This window comes from Ceratosolen solmsi, unplaced genomic scaffold, assembly GCF_000503995.2.
Source record: "Ceratosolen solmsi marchali unplaced genomic scaffold, CerSol_1.0 scaffold45, whole genome shotgun sequence".
Lineage (NCBI taxonomy): Eukaryota > Metazoa > Arthropoda > Insecta > Hymenoptera > Agaonidae > Ceratosolen > Ceratosolen solmsi.
Window position 1 is genome coordinate 1,875,856 of NW_011948436.1, and position 16,694 is coordinate 1,892,549.

Consider the following 16,694-nt stretch of genomic DNA (forward strand, 5'->3'; position numbering starts at 1 on the left):
GACAATGACATTTTCGGCTACAAAAAATATTATAATGCCCAACATATGGAATATAACATTTCGAATAATTTAAAAAAAAACTACCTACAGATGGTTGTTCACAATTGTAAATATATATATATATATTTTTTGTTTTTTTTTCAATAACATCTACTATGTTCCTATTCTCCATAACATTGTATTTTCAGGCATTTTGTATTTATTAAAGCACATAATAAATGAAGAGTAAATTTGTTTTTGAAAATGCGTTGATATTTAAGTATATCAAGGATGTAAAAAGATTGTAAATAAAAAGGGCTTGTAAATTATGTATCGAAAATATTTATTGTAAAGGATAAGTTGATAATAAATATGGCATTTATAAGACTATTAAGGAGTGTTCAGGATCAGGATTTGAGTAACAGATGGAAACTCGCCCGTATGTGAGTGTATGTTTAAGAATGAAAGAAGGAGTTGGTAGTAACGGAAGATTCAGACTCCGCTATTGTCGTTGATCCAGGACCGGAAGGCCGTGACCCGCGTATAAACCCCGGGATAATATGGTTTCGCGCAGCCCAATCCCCAGGACACGATTCCGATAAGTTTGTTGCCTTGAACGAGCGGCCCGCCGCTGTCGCCCTGCAACGTAAAGGAGAATTTAGTAGCGCCCGCGGCCGAAACACCGAGCACAAAGATGAAAGACAGACAGAGAGTGAGAGAGAGAGAGAGAGAGAGAGAGAAAGAGAGATAGAGACGGAGAGTGAGACAGAGATGGGTGGGGAGGCTGACCTGACAGGCGTCCTTGCCACCAAAGTATACGTGACCGGCGCACAGCATTCTCTCGGTGATGGGCCGCGGCTCGTAGAGTTTGGCGCACTGGGCGTTGCTGACGAGGGGAACGGCGACAGCGCGTAGACGGTCAGCGGGCTTGCCCTTGCTCTCGAGGACGCCCCAGCCGGTCACCGTCGCCTTATCGCAGAAGAACAAGCAGCGCTCGTGCTCGCCGTCCAGGGGGGGCAGCTCGATCGGTCCCACCGTCGGGCCCAACTCCAGCGGCGCCTCCAGCTGTGGGGTGCGCAAGAAGAGGCTTAGGGAAGGGGAAAAGAAGGTCGCATAACAGAGGCTTCGTTCGGAGCTGCGTCCTGCACTCACCCGAAGGAGAGCGATGTCGTTGTCCGTGCTGCGCCGCGTGTAATTTTCGTGGGCGATTATGATCTGAACCTTAGCCACTTGACCAGGATCCTTAAGGCTCGTCGTGCCCGCCTTCACGCTGAGGTACCTCAGATTCATACTGGAGCCCGGAAATATCCACGCGTCATTAGCCATTCAAAAGGGTTCGTGGGCGATACTTACGTTGCGACGCAGTGGCCCGCGGTGACGATCCAGTCCGAGGAGATTATCGAGCCGCCGCATATGTGATCGTTCCTGTATTGCAGCGATACCTTCCAACGTGCAACATAACCATTAAGCCTATTAGTTACTCGCCACAAGTAGGAGTTTACAACTCCGGTTCATAGCCTTCGCGAAGGCGCAACGATACCTGGTAAGGATGCTTCTCGATGCTGGTCTCATAGCCCCCGACGATTCTCCCGTCGTCTTGATTTTCCTCGTTAACATGGCCGGGCGATTCTGCCGACACAATCGTGAAAATTACCCCAAAATTATCCAAAAATTAGACCGGAATTACTCGAATGTTAGCCCATCCTTATCCCCGAATGCTTTAACTTACGGTGTCCCTTCGTTTCTTATTTAATAACAACAACAACAACAACAACAACAACAACAACAACAATGTTCTATACCTTTCGCGCAAGTGACAGAAATCTGTGACGACAATAGAAATATGTATTTCTAAGATTTCATTGACATTTTGTATTTGTCACGATCTCCTGTCTTAAAAAATGGATTATATAGTGCAATAGCTATTATTTGTTTGTCATTTAATTTAATAATCGCATGAACGCATAAGATGAAATATTACGTCGATAAAATTGCCGATGAAAGAGCAAAAGTTTTCTTTATATTCCTAAAGTCATTCATAATAATTAAAATTTTGTCCTTTTATCATTTAAATGAGATATCATAAGACAGATATTACGCCTGAGCTCTAAGAAAATAATATTAAAAAGCCTATAAATAGAGATATTTTTAATAATACAAGTTTAATAAATATATATTAAAAGTAAAAATATTTTAATATGCTCGTAAACGCCTAAAATATGTACGTTTTAAAAGAAGATTTTTAAGATAAGTAAACTGTAATGACAGCATGTAAAGGTAACATCTCGAAGGCAATAAAAATGCAATACTTCCTCCATACACGTAACATATATCTTAAATAATAATTATTGAAATATTTGTTTTTCACTATATATATATATATATATATATATATATATATATCTAGGTAGCGGAGAAATTATATCTTTAATTCATAAATCTACTCGTCGATCACGAACTTGAAATTTCGAACAACATTGCCTCGTTGGAGAAAATGATTGAACCGACGAGATAATTTAATCGCAAATAGAAATGTATTAATTTCTTCATATGCTGAAATAGCCGCTATTATAAAGTCCGTTTCAATGAAAATACTAAGAAAACATAAAAATAACTTACATTATCATATTCTCAAAGTAAAAAAAACGAATAAATAAAAAAAAATAATAATAATAATAAATTAATGTAAATAAATAAGATAAAAATAAAATTAATAAAAAAGGCAAATTTTATCTTATGAATCTTCCTTAATCTGTCTAAATGCACAATGTCAAAACAATTATTAGTAATATCTCGTTTATCACACACCCAAGTTTATGAAATCCTGTGTAAAAGCGCACTGCACAAGAACGAATGAATAAACTAGAACGCGGGTATACATTACGACAATTCTACAACGACTGTCCATTCTTTATGAAAGGCAGTTCTCTTTTAAAGACCGCGGTTAATTGATGTCCCTCGAGCATTAAAATTTTTCCGTCTTTGTGTAGCATTATATCCGAGGAGAATGCTCGTAAAATCGTTTTTTTTATATTATATTTAATTACACCGTTGAAACTGATGAGTTTCTGCCTGTATCTTACGTCATTATGTATTGGTAATTAAAAATACCGAAGTATCGAATAGATATGAATTATGAATTTGGTTCCGTGTTTGTATAGGTTGTTTACAACGTAATTTACGAGTGTAATGCCGAATCCATTAGCGATAGTTGCTTTTTAGAAATGTGATTAAATTACGCTCAAAAATTACATTCCAAATGCTCGAATGTGCAATAATGTATATAAAATCACTTCATGGATGGATAAAAGGATTATTGTCGTTGTAAATGGCGTAACGTTAATTTAAACATAGTACCTTTGTAAGCTTTTATAAATAGATAATTATTGTATTAACTAACGTATGTATTAATGAATTTTTATATAATTCTTAAGAGATCGACCGTATAGCGTATATTTGGCGTCCTTTGTCCAAGGCGACGCGAACAGAAGTAATGTATTTTTACCGTCGTCGTTGACCCCCCCCCCCCGGCCACAGCCCGACGAACTCATTCAAATAAAGTTTTCTTACTATTATTTTCAATAAGATTAATTTTTTTCTAACAGATTTAATCCTTTATTATCCTTCTTATTATATCTGTAAAATTAACATGTTACAATAATAATGTTTCTGAGCACGTCGAACTAATTTTCAACACATAAACTTTATACAAACAAAGAATGGATATTATATTAGGATAGATATTATATTATATATAATAGATATCATATAATAGATAATAATAGATAATAGATAGATATATTAGGATAGATATTATATTATATATAATGGATATGATATTAGGAAATATTTTACTGGTGTTGCTACTACTGGCGCTATTATCGATTAATTTGTTCAAATATTTTATAGAGTACTTTTTCAAAAACAATGAATATTTCAAGTGAAAGTTTATTATTTTGTCTTTTTCTAACTCAAGGCTGGTGAATAATTACTTGAATAGTTGTATTTTATTCTTGTAATGCATAGTCATACGTAAATAAATAAATCGAAAGATTTTTCGACCATTTGAATAAAATGTATATTTTTTAATGATGATATCGCGAAGAAAAAGTTGTTTCGAATAGCGATTATGTACCATATAAAATATTTTCGCAATATTTACATACCCATAAACTTCTTGCCAATGATCAATAATGGAAAAATTACGGAGGAATAACCACTACAACTATATTTTTCTTTCATTGCTCAGATGATTTTAACACGTTAACCATCAATAAGAAGCAAATAAATGTATACGATATACAAAAAAATATACAAAAAAATACAAAAAAAACAAAAAAAAACAAAAACAAAATGTAAATTTAAATTCAAATCGAAATAGAAATCAAATAAATAGAAGAAAAAACTTGTTCTATTGTATAGAAGAATGGAGAATGTAGATAGGTGAATGGCTTTGGAATAAAATGAATTTGATTAAATTAAAACAAATAAATAAATTATCGCTCGATAATTTCATAGACGGAAAATTCCTTAGACACAATGTCATAAAAACGATATAAGTAAAAAGTGGACATTATATTAAAATTAGTGGCACATCTTGTGAGCGAGTCAGGGAGATAATTTAAAAAGAATGTCAATTTGAAAATAAATAAAATTATGACTTTACGAATTAATATTCAGCCCTGGTATTAACGACATTTTATTCCCTTGTCACGGCAGACGCTCCAGTTCTAATTGCTTGGAAATCTTGAATTGCAAGGCAATACCAGATAATTGCATTTGATATTAAAATAAATCCTCTAAATAGGTCCGCTGACGTTCTTTGCCATATCGCATGATATACGTGCTCGATTGGCCCCTAAATAAATTGATATAAATTTTGCAGCAAATAACCGTCGGGCATCGAACCGTAAAAGTAAGTGCGCCGGTACTGTATAGGTGAGCGGACGACGGTAGGCGAATAGCCGAAGAAATAAAAGTGGCCGACAAAATAGTTGCGATGAATGCGAATTGAGTTGCACGGGAACACGTAATAGAGGCGACAAAGGTCTCTCTTCGAATCTCGCCAAGGATAATTCATCGTTATCGGAAGCACCCGCCTGTGCTCTCTTGTAGTATACGCAAGGCGCCCAACTATTAGCCAACATTCCTGATAGCCCGTCACTATCGATTATCCCAGCCCATAATGCCAATTACGCTGCCTATACAGGCTTGTTTTGTTGCGAATTTCTAAAATATCAAACTGACTCTGTGCCAACATCCGATCGTCCGTTATTTTAAATAACTATCTTTAGCGTCATAATGTATTGTAAACCGGCCGCTTTCAGAAATGGCGAGTATACATTTGGCCTTTGATCTTTCGAAACTTCTTGAGCTCCGTTAATTTTTTATCGCAACTATCGTAATATTTCATGGCTATGTTTGTCTTGGTAAATGTTTCATTATTCATTAGTAGACGTTTATTCACACGCAATTATTAACCGATTATTCTCGACAAGACATTCTCGAGATATTCAATCTTCATACTATTTCGATATCTTGCAATCTTGTGTCATGAGATTTCATAAATTTTGTAAAAACATACTGTCAAAAATACAATTAAATCTCATACTATAAATGGCTTCTAATTTTTTACTTCAATACGTCATCGTACATTTCGCCATTACGTATTTTAATTTTCATTGTTCGTTCATACAAGTATTATAGTTAATATATTACCCGGAATATTTTCATATTAATTACATTTCATTGCGGCAAATCAATTTTAATATAACTTGAGCAATAATAAAACAAACTAGCGCTTCGGTGAACAAGTATTTTTCATTATCATGAATAAAGTTTTGAGATTTGTAAAATAATGAGTTTTATATTATATTTTTTTAACCCAATGAGTAAGAATACATTAAGTATACAGGAATGCATCTCTGTGTGTATGAATATGCGTATTTGCATGCGCTCTCGCGTGTGCGTGATAATGTGTATGGACATTAACGTGTAAACTTTACTCTCGCACGATAGTGTATGTATTTTTTTTTTAAACCAGCACATGCGTGATTATGATACGATACTTTTATCCTGTTTAAATTTATCTCAGAATATATATATATATATATATATATATATATATATATATATATAATAAAATTCATTATAATATTTAATAAATTCATTCCCTTATAAAACAACTGATTTAATAAATTAATTAGACGAATAAGTAAGGAGGAAATAAGAAGAGAATAAAATAAAATATCATACACAATATAAATTTTTATTTAAAAATTTTTTAAAATCTATTATATTTTAATTATGATTTCTATTAAATACGAGTAATAAGTAAAGTTTACTTTATGAAATTAAAACTTATAATTAATTTCGCTGTGTTTAATATCGTAAATTAAATTTAAATGAAATATTAAGTTGAATACTTAATACGATTTAACTATCTAATGCTTAGTATAAAGAATTTAATTAAATACTCATGATATATGCACAAACCTACAGTATAAAAAATATTCATATAATTATAATTATTAATATTTATCAAAAAAAAAAAAGAAATTCTTTCATTAAATACAATTTATCTTCAATTTAGAATGAAATAATTACATTTTGAAAATAAAAGTTTAAGAAATTAATTAAATAGTTTATCATAATAGGAACAGAATATCCTCTTCTGTTAGTACAAACAAGTTTTAAACTATATAAATTTTTCAAAATCTACTCTGTGCTATCTTCTTATTAGATATTTATTAACCTTAACATTATCTAATGTTCAATTAGTAATTATACCAATAAAGGATAAAATTTCAAAAATAAATTTTTGAACATAAAAATTTTTAAATATCAATAATATACCCTTTATCATGCTTTTTACATTAATCAAGTTTTACATTCTAAAAAAATAGAACTTTTATTTTCTATTCCAGCTAATCACAGGCTAAACAAATTATTGCAATGTAAACAAAATTGCGCTTCGTCATATTGCATCACCCAAGTTTCGTATTTGTGTTAATGTTCCTTGTTCATACCAATTTGTAAAGCAAGTACGCGCTGTCAGTTATGTGATTTGTACTTTAGGAAGTATTTACTTTTTCGGTATCCGATAAAGTATGAATTCATCAAATACTTAAATTTTAAATAAATTTAATAAATAAATCAACAAATAATTAATTTTCTTTATATCAGAAGTGTAAAACTGATGAAAAACTATTTTACTTAATTTAATTTCTTATTATAATATTATAAATCGACTATTATCTATCTACCAAGTCAATTAATAGACGATTTTTAATAGAAACAACAAATTATAAAAAATTTTAAATTTTATATTCCATCAAAAACATTGAGTATAAATTAGTTGAACTTATGATTATACAAAATTTTTTTTTTTTTTATCGCATTTGTATAGAATATATCAAATAATTTGCCTCATAACAAACTTACAAAAAAATTATGCAATATATAAATTAAATATTTTTATTCATACGTATTTGATAGGTAGTAGACAATAGTAAAATTAATAATAAATTTATTTTCTAAAAATCTACATATTTATTTTGGCAAAGTAAAAACTTATAGTAACTAGATAATTTTATAATAAATCTTATAATATACATTTATGAATGATGTTATCAATTTAAATTCATTCGAATGACTACGAAAGTAAAATATTCTATTATGGTTATGTATTCTTATTAAATATTTCAGATAAAATATTTTAAATAAGAAAAAATATTTACCATTACATATATAGTAAATGTTTCGTGTTTTAATTTATTAAAATATATTATTTAATAGAATATAAAATAGTTTGTATGGTTAGGATTTAATAAGACATTCTTCTATATCATACGTATATATGACAATTTATTCTATAAAATTTTAAATACAAAGTAATAATTCAGTGCTTACTAGTATTAAAAATTTGATAACAGTGATATATATAAAATCACAGTACTTAAGATTGTATAAATGCAAATATATAGTTTGATTTCTTTTGCCAAGTTACTTTAAAGTTAAATAAAAGTTTCTGCCAATGATTTATGTAGACTATTAAATTATTCTGATAAACTCATTAATGTAAGAAACATTTGAAATCATTATCTTTAAGTCTTAACAATATTTTTTTACGTAAAGTTTTAATTGTACTAATATTGTATATTGATTAATTTAAAATTTTGAAAAAATCGAAAACATATTAAAAATTGTTATAATATTTAATTAATTGTTAAAAATTCGATATAACAATAATACTTGATTAACTCATTTAGTATTATAAGACTTATATATTACTAAAGTACAAAAAATAATATATTACAAATAAGGAATATGTATACGTGAATTCAAATAGATAATATTTTAATAATAACAAGCACAAAGTTAATAATAGCAAGAAGCAAATAAATTATGTACCAATTAAACTATTCATTTTTTTTAAATTATTTATTGCACAAGTTTCATTATATTAATATGGAAAATATATCATGCATTTCATAATCTTACTTTCTAGTTTGAACTGTTATATTTATATTTTATCAGATTGTGATTACTTTTGAATTTTTCACTACGAAAACACACCTATATATTCTTACTGTTTTTTGCTTTGCAGTACATTAGTTTGGGCGAACCTATATTTCTCCCTCTGTTTTTCCTTTTTCTCGGTGTCTTTCAGCTCTCCCTTTCGCCCCTCCCCCCGTCCCACCCGCTGTCTCTCTTTTTCCTCTTTTTTCTCATCTCCTATAATTTCTTTTTGCCTCTTTATCTAACTCACTGCTTTTTTTATCAAATTCTACTATCTTCTCTTGCTCTTTCTCTATCCTTCTCTTACAGTTCCTTTTCTATTATACTATCTCTTTCCATATCAAATATACAAACTCTCGTGCTTTTTTGTATTGTAAATTTTTGTTGAACATATTATACACACTCATGTATATTAGTATATACTAATTTTTCTTATTTTTCTACGTTCAACGGTTTAATGATAATTAGAAAATCATGTTACCATACAAAAGATTACAAGTTCTAAGAAAGTTTTGAAATATAAATAAATCTGGGTTAATCGTACAAATTAAATTTTTTTATTATGATATTTAATACTATTGGGTATCCAATACTCCAAAAAGCTATAGGAACGGCTCCTTATCTCAGAATGTAATTACTGTGATACTCTATTTAATTGCTCAATATCCTATTCAATAGAACTCGGTCTTGGAGCTTGATGATTGTACATTTGAATCACTTTGAAAAGTTTTAGAAATCTTTAAATCTTGTCTAACTACTATTTTTATTTTTTCATAAAATACGTAGAAAATCAGAATCCAACTAGCTTTGTATCGATATGAAACGTATGCAAGGAAAATGGACATTTGGTAGATAAACAACCTTGCGAAATATAAATAATCTTATATTTAGCATTATAAAATGCGAAGCTATAATTTTTTTATTTACATAGTATTATGAAATTAATACGAAATTACTTCCTCTGGTTATCAATATCTTCACATTATCAGTTGGTATCGAGATACATGGAACTTATGTACGGATAAACCATTATGAAATATTCATAAATCCTGAACTCTCTTTGGATATCAATCAAATCATCTAAAAGAAACTGGTATTAAAACTCTGTAATAATTTGCGTGTTATGTTAACTCATATTAATTTTAAATTATGCCTTATATTAACCTATTATTAATGTACAATGAATTTTTAATATCTTACATTGCTTTAAATTTCGTTGAATATTATTTAAATCCCAATGTAGATAATATTTTATTTGTACATTTATGCATTTGCTGCGCATGCTACATTACCTTCTCTGTCTGCTGCTTTCTTTTGTAATTTTTTTGTGCAATTATTTTGTACATTGTTTCTTTTCTATTCATTTTTTTTTATCATATCAATTGTCACAAAAAAAGTTTAAATCTTAATTCCAATTTAAAATGCTATTTATTGGCATGTAATATATCATTAGCGTATAATTTCCTGTATTTTTATGATATATTTTTACGAATAAATAATGATTAAAATTAAATAGAAAATAATTTCGAATTCAATATACTGTTTCAAGTGTGATGTTGCAAAATGAATTTTTATGTTTATCTATTAATTAGAATTTTTTTAAACGTACAAGAAGAGTGATTTAATAAGTAAACACAAGCACATTAATAAAAAATTTATTTGTTTTTTTTTATTTTTCAAATAACTTCAATATTTTATACACATTTTATAAACATAGAATAAAATACAATAAATAAATTAAAATGTAATAGCATAAAATGTAATAATTTAACACATGCTTGGGAAATGTTCCGTATATATTAATATATTATATTAAACTCGTATATAATTACATTTATTACTCACGGTATTTTCTAAGCAAATTTACAGTACATCCTAAGCTTTAAATATTTAGTTATTATTAATTACAGCTACGTTCTAGTAAATAAGTATATAAAAAACAGTAATTGACAAAATATAATTATAATAGACAAGATATAATGATTATATAACAAATTGTGTCTTTAAATCATCTGTAAACATAACATTTATGTACATAATTCAACTACTGGATTTATTCATTATTATCTATGGTATGAAAGGTATGAAAAACGAGTTGCTTAATATTTCAGCTAAATATAAAAACTGAATTGTGTGCCAACTAGTGCGATTGATGGTGCAAGATGCACCCAACGTATGTTGAAAAAATTCTTGCTGTCTTAAATATAAGCTTGAATGCAGATGGAAACAAAGAAATACGGGTGTATATGTCGATTTCGTGAATGATAATCTTCAAAGGTAAGGGAACCGCGCAGACCAGAAGCTTATTAGAGTGGCGCCTGTATTAACAACGAGAATGTTTCCAATGATAGATAAATCACAGGCACATCCAGGATTCTCCTTTGTGCGATCTTGGTCCGCGGTTTCCTAACCAACCATACCATGAATGAACTATTTTTATTCCGCCCACTCCAGGCAGCCTCTGTAACTACTGTCTGCATGTAAAATTCTAGTGGCGCCTTGTGTCTGGTCTGCTGAAGTATATCAACATCTTACTGTAAATAAGCTTTGCAGCAATGAAAAGAAGCTAATGGCCCGAGAACGAGCATTCTTTTAATCATTAATTTGCAATGATTTATAAATGCAACACCACTTGTGTTTATGTTTTCCAACTAAAGTAGAAATTGCATGAATTTTTTAATTGTCTGAAATATCTACCAAGAAATTTCTTCGACTGTGGGACAAAAAAATTAATTGAAATGTATCATTAGATAGAAACGAAGTTATTTTACAAAAAAAAAAACAATAAAAAATACAAAAAAAATTATGCATTATTTTATAAATATTTTCTGTTTTTTAATATAATAATTATTGAAAATTATTTTTAAATTCTTTTAATATTCTAAACAACTTGATTCAATATTCTTAAATAGTATTCTATTCGAGATTCAGAGAATCTCTCGTATATTATCATTTGGGAGAAAATCCCGACGGCTATCATTTCAAGGAAATTATTCAACGGTCATAATCTCTAAGAAAATTCTTCAACGGTTGTAGGGGGTTCGGAAAAGTCAGTACATTTGAAATGATACACGTGCACAATCACTTCCATTATTCTTCGCATCACAGTCGCGACCATTATTTCTAGCGCAATGATCGGCCCTTTGTGTCAGCTAACAAACATGCCGCGTGGCTATTATAAACATATTCAATTTCTTATTCAATCTGATTGATTTCATTCAATGACGAACAGAATTCCTATGCAATGTGTTATTATAAAACATAATTAACCTGCTGCATAGTTATTTTAAGAAAAATTTTGTATAGAATTATTACGCATTTTTATATAAAATAGTACATTCATAATGCTTACTAAAAACAATTGTTAATTTTTATTTAGCCTGCTAATGTTCTTTGACTTTCAGATTTTTTTCATTCCTGTGTTAGTCATTTATACAAGAAAGTATATTATTTATGTATGAAATAATATGAAAATTTTATTAAATCTTTCTAATAATTCATAATAATTCATTCTTACCTCGCTAATATCTCTATATACATTTAAATACGTGCAAATATAGATTAATAATTTAACATTATTTACATTTTATTTACAACTACATTTGTTGTTACATGATACAGCCATATTATGAAAACTTTCTATAAGACTTTCTTTTTTTTTTTTTTTTAATTGAGTTGCATAAAAATTATTCAGTTTATAATAATTTAAACGAATTACAAAATAATTGAAATGTTATAACATGTTTTCCATTTAAAATTCTCTATTTAAAATTGCTTATTGAAGTTCTTTCACAATTTTTAAAGTTTCCGTATATAATATATCTAAACTAATTCTTTTATCGAGAATATTAAATACAAAATTAAATCGTAATTTACTTGGTTGTAAACCTAATGAGTTGTTTATTAAAAAAAAAAAAAAAAACAATTATTTGACTACTAAATTCATACAACAGATTTTTAGAAATAAATTTTTGTAATTTTGATTAATTTATTAAAATAAGACTTTATTCTCATATATTAATCTATTATTTATTATTTCATTGACATTATAACAAAAAAAAATCTGATATAAGTAATGCAATAAAAGTTTTTAAATTATATAGTGCATTATAAGATTTTTTACAAAAAATTAATGGATGTATGACGTACGATTTTGTAGAATTGCAAAATGAAAATATTATTATATAGATGCTTAAGTAATAAAATGATTAAGAAAATGATAAATTAATCAAAAATAATCTGATATTGCTTCAGTATATTGAAATTGATGAATCATAGATGATAATTATAACATCCAAACAAAGACCTAATTATCTTCATGGAAGTTTCCCAGTTTAACAAGAATAACGGTACTGTTATTATTATTATCGCCTTATATTACAGTTTATCGCTTATATTTCATAATATCTATAATTAAATAAAGTCATAACATACTTACAATGTTTTTTATTTACCTTAGCTATTGTAATTATAAATAGATTTGTGATACCTAATTTATAAACATTGCTTAATAATGACAATATCTATATGCACCGAACTATTTTTGATTTTAAACAGGATTGTCAATTGTCAAAACAATAATAATATAATAAGCAAATTGTACCTAATAAGCATTTAATTAACATAAGATATGATTTTCTAAATTATTTACTAAGTATCAACGCGAATACAAATACAATAAATCATATGCATTCATTATTTTTAAGTTAAAAAAAAAGTACTAAAAATAAACACCAACAATGACATATTGAATGAGTAATGAATAACTGACACTAAAAATAATACTTTCATTAAAATTACAATAAAAATAAAAGGATCTTATTAATATATAAAAATAAAAATTATTTGATTTGTATATTTAATTTTAAATGCTTGCTTCGTTTAAAACAAAATTTTATCTTTTATTATTCATTCTATTATTTTCTTATATTATTTATATAATTAATTGCTAATTCTAATCCGTAGCTGGAAATTGTTCGGATAATATTAATAGATGTAAAATGTATAGGTATTTCAATTCAAAATACCTATAACTGATCATTACTATGCAAATTTAACATTTTTTAATTCAGTAATTGAACGTTTTATGCTAGTACCAATATTCCTCGATAACTCTACGATTTACTTACTTTATTAATAATTCTATATCAACTCGGATATTTGAATTTAGGATATGGACCGAGTATTATTATTATGAAACAATTGTTAAATATATTTATCGTATTAATGTATTCTACAACGAATGAGAAAAAGTCTGAAAATACGAATAAAGTGCACGGATGAAAAAATGTATGCAGTCGGTTCTAAAGATATCGATTGAAAATTCAACGTAACTGTAAGTCAAAAGGAATATATGCAAGTACTTGCACTTTAGCGAAAGCCAAGCGAGTGTTTGTTTCCACGATTGGCTTGTGACTGGGGCGCCTAAACAATATTGATGCCATTGTTAAGTCACGAAACAAACACGTAGATGTGCTTGAGCTTGGCCGCCATATGTGTACTGCTGAAGCCATAGTTTGAATCAAGCGACAATTGTCTACATTATTCCGTCTCTTCGCCATTACGTCACGTTTGACTCCCATTTGCCGTTTTAATTAGCCATGGCCGCGTAATTCTGCTGTGCATCCTATCTCGCCCTTAGATGCACGCCAATCCTCATGTTTATTCATGGCGACTTGTTTCATAATTCTCGCCTATTTTTACATCCCTTTATTTGTCGTATCTCGCATTTAAAATTTTAAAAATTATTCAAACAGTACCTTATTCTCTTTCCACCAGTACCTCGTGCACGATCAATAATTCCAAGCTCTGATCCTCTTAAGCTTGGAATCCCTTACATTTGGCCTCGAATACGCAGATGGTACAGATGATGATAAAACATTTAGGGCATCAATCTCAGAATTGAAAGGACAATGTGCAGCAGCAGTTAACTTTGAGATTATCCAACCAACTATAACTCTCGACTATCGCAAAATTCTACGTAATCTATTTCAAATATCAGACTTACCGACACTTAACTGACCCGAGCATAACACTGCGTATTTATTAAATGATATTATTGCCTTAAGGAAGCTAACATCATTCTTTAAGTTCACCAATGCTTCTCTCAACCAATCATTTTCTATCTCTATACTTATTTCCATCTCTCTTACTTTGGTCGTATTCTCACTGAGAACTTCTCTCGAAATTACAATAGTATAAAAATAACAATTAATTAAAATATATAAACTGATGTTTACAGAAAGAAAAATAGTATTTAAAAATTTAGTTACTTTTTGAACTCACATTAATTCTGTATTTCAATATACGTTTATATAGTAATTATTAGCAAAGTTAATTAAAGACATAAGCACTTTATAATCAAAATTTCTTCATTTAAGAAAATAATAAATACTTATCCAATACAATTTCGTTCTAGATATATAATATTCATATAAAGTAATAAAGTAATTGAGTAATTTTATTGGATGCAAAGCATTATATGTGTATATGTGTGTATGTATCTGTCTTGGTAGAGACAAAATTTTCATAAAAAATATGTAAATGTTATTTAATTAAAATTTTTCATTTACTCTACTAACACAAATCAACCACTGTTATGAAAAATAAAAGAAGGCCAGGAGCTTGTAATTTAGTAATTGTAATAAAAATCAATTAAAATAATTATAAGAACTTAGATATAGGATTCTCATATATCAAATTGTGTTTAATTTGTTTCAAAACCAAAATTTCAATTAACTGATGATTTAATTAAAATAATTAACCATTACAAAAATCTAGCTAAAAATTTAATTGTTTGAAATTAAATTAAATCGAACTACTTAGTGTTTCTTGTGTAGTTTAATAAAGAGAACTGATTAGAACCATATTTTGACATTGTTCACAAATTCACATTCATTGTTATTTCAACAAATAGAGAATAACAAAAATATTTTACTTCAATGATGAAAAATATTATGTAGTATAATTTGAAAAGTTCATGGGTATGAAAATTACTATGTACTAATAAAAAATATTCATGACTGCATACATAATCTATTAAAACTATTATAATGTTTTTTTTGGGAATAATTCTTTACGGCTTGCTAATAAAATACTATATATACTACTATATACAATACTATATATATATAACCTAATATATTCCCTTAGTATTTTAGGCGTTAAAATATTATTGAGACTTTGAATAATAACATAATACAATCACATACTGCATTAGTATAGTTTTAAGTGCTTACTGATATGTGATAAGTGGGGCACCTCACGTAATTGAGGTAGATATTGCACATCACAGTATTAATCTGTCGGTAAAATTTAACTTCGGTATTACTTTATTATTCTTAATAGAATAAATAATGTAAGTTAATAATTAAGACTGATAAAATGATGTATTATGAACGAGACCGTATAAAGTTATTATCAAACATTATTTGATATCGTAATTGTTCGGCTATTATAATAACAATTAAATTTCAAATCTATATTAATAAAATGTCACTTTTAATTATTCGATTAAAGTATTAATTAAAATTACAGAAGATAAAAGTCAATAGAACGCAAAGGAATTATACGTATAAAGATTTTCTCTTTTGTTACGAACTACGTATTCTTTTGTTATAATTCATGAGAAAATACCTTGTAAATTCGTATTATGAGCTTCAACATGCAAGACTATCAATCAACATAATTTTCCAATTATTCCGACGAGTTTTTTTTAACTTTCACATTAGTATGACAAATTTGATTAACGCCAAAGGCTTAACCGATTAAAATATTTCAGCATTGCAGTGAAATTACTTTTTCCAACACTTAATGATAAATTTTTTTAATTTCAATTTTACACTTCCGTTTTCGTGTTTTGCCATCTCTCTCAAAGCTCTATTGCTTAATTCGAATTATTTTATTACGCCATTATCCGCGGTATAGATATGATCGTTATCATTGATTCCGCGTGTATTAAATTATTAGCTGGAACGAATGCGAAATTGATAAACTTTTATTCTTTTAACAATGATTCATAAACATCGAATAATAAATTTAAACGCAAACATTTACAAACGAGTTGAATAAAAATATCGCATAATCGCGACGATCCGTCCTTATCTAATTTATCGTCAGCACAGATCAAAACAATTTTATCGGATACCATGATTTTCAACTGGCTGCCAGTGAATAAAGAATGATGTGGATGTACC

The 16,694-nt window shown here is 28.4% G+C and overlaps 1 protein-coding gene across 1 annotated transcript; it reads right to left on the minus strand.

Moving 5' to 3' along the window:
• Positions 1–419: 419 nt before the first annotated feature.
• LOC105365152 (trypsin-7) lies at positions 420–14,642 on the minus strand. Its single transcript, XM_011503246.1, has 6 exons — positions 14,507–14,642; positions 1,520–1,608; positions 1,330–1,421; positions 1,132–1,270; positions 769–1,044; positions 420–618 (listed from the first exon to the last, which is right to left on the minus strand). The coding sequence occupies exons 1-6, from the start codon at positions 14,640–14,642 to the stop codon at positions 472–474; spliced, it is 879 nt and encodes a 292-aa protein (XP_011501548.1). The 3' UTR covers positions 420–471.
• Between the last annotated feature and the right edge of the window lie 2,052 nt (positions 14,643–16,694).

Coding starts and splice junctions, on each gene's coding strand:
- LOC105365152 (XM_011503246.1), bottom strand. CDS start 14,642: ATGGAAATAAGTATAGAGATAGAAAATGATTGGTTGAGAGAAGCATTG. Junction 1,271..1,329: donor GGCCACTGCGTCGCAACGTA/AGTATCGCCCAC, acceptor TCCGGGCTCCAG/TATGAATCTGAGGTACCTCA. Junction 619..768: donor GTGGCAAGGACGCCTGTCAG/GTCAGCCTCCCC, acceptor TTTACGTTGCAG/GGCGACAGCGGCGGGCCGCT.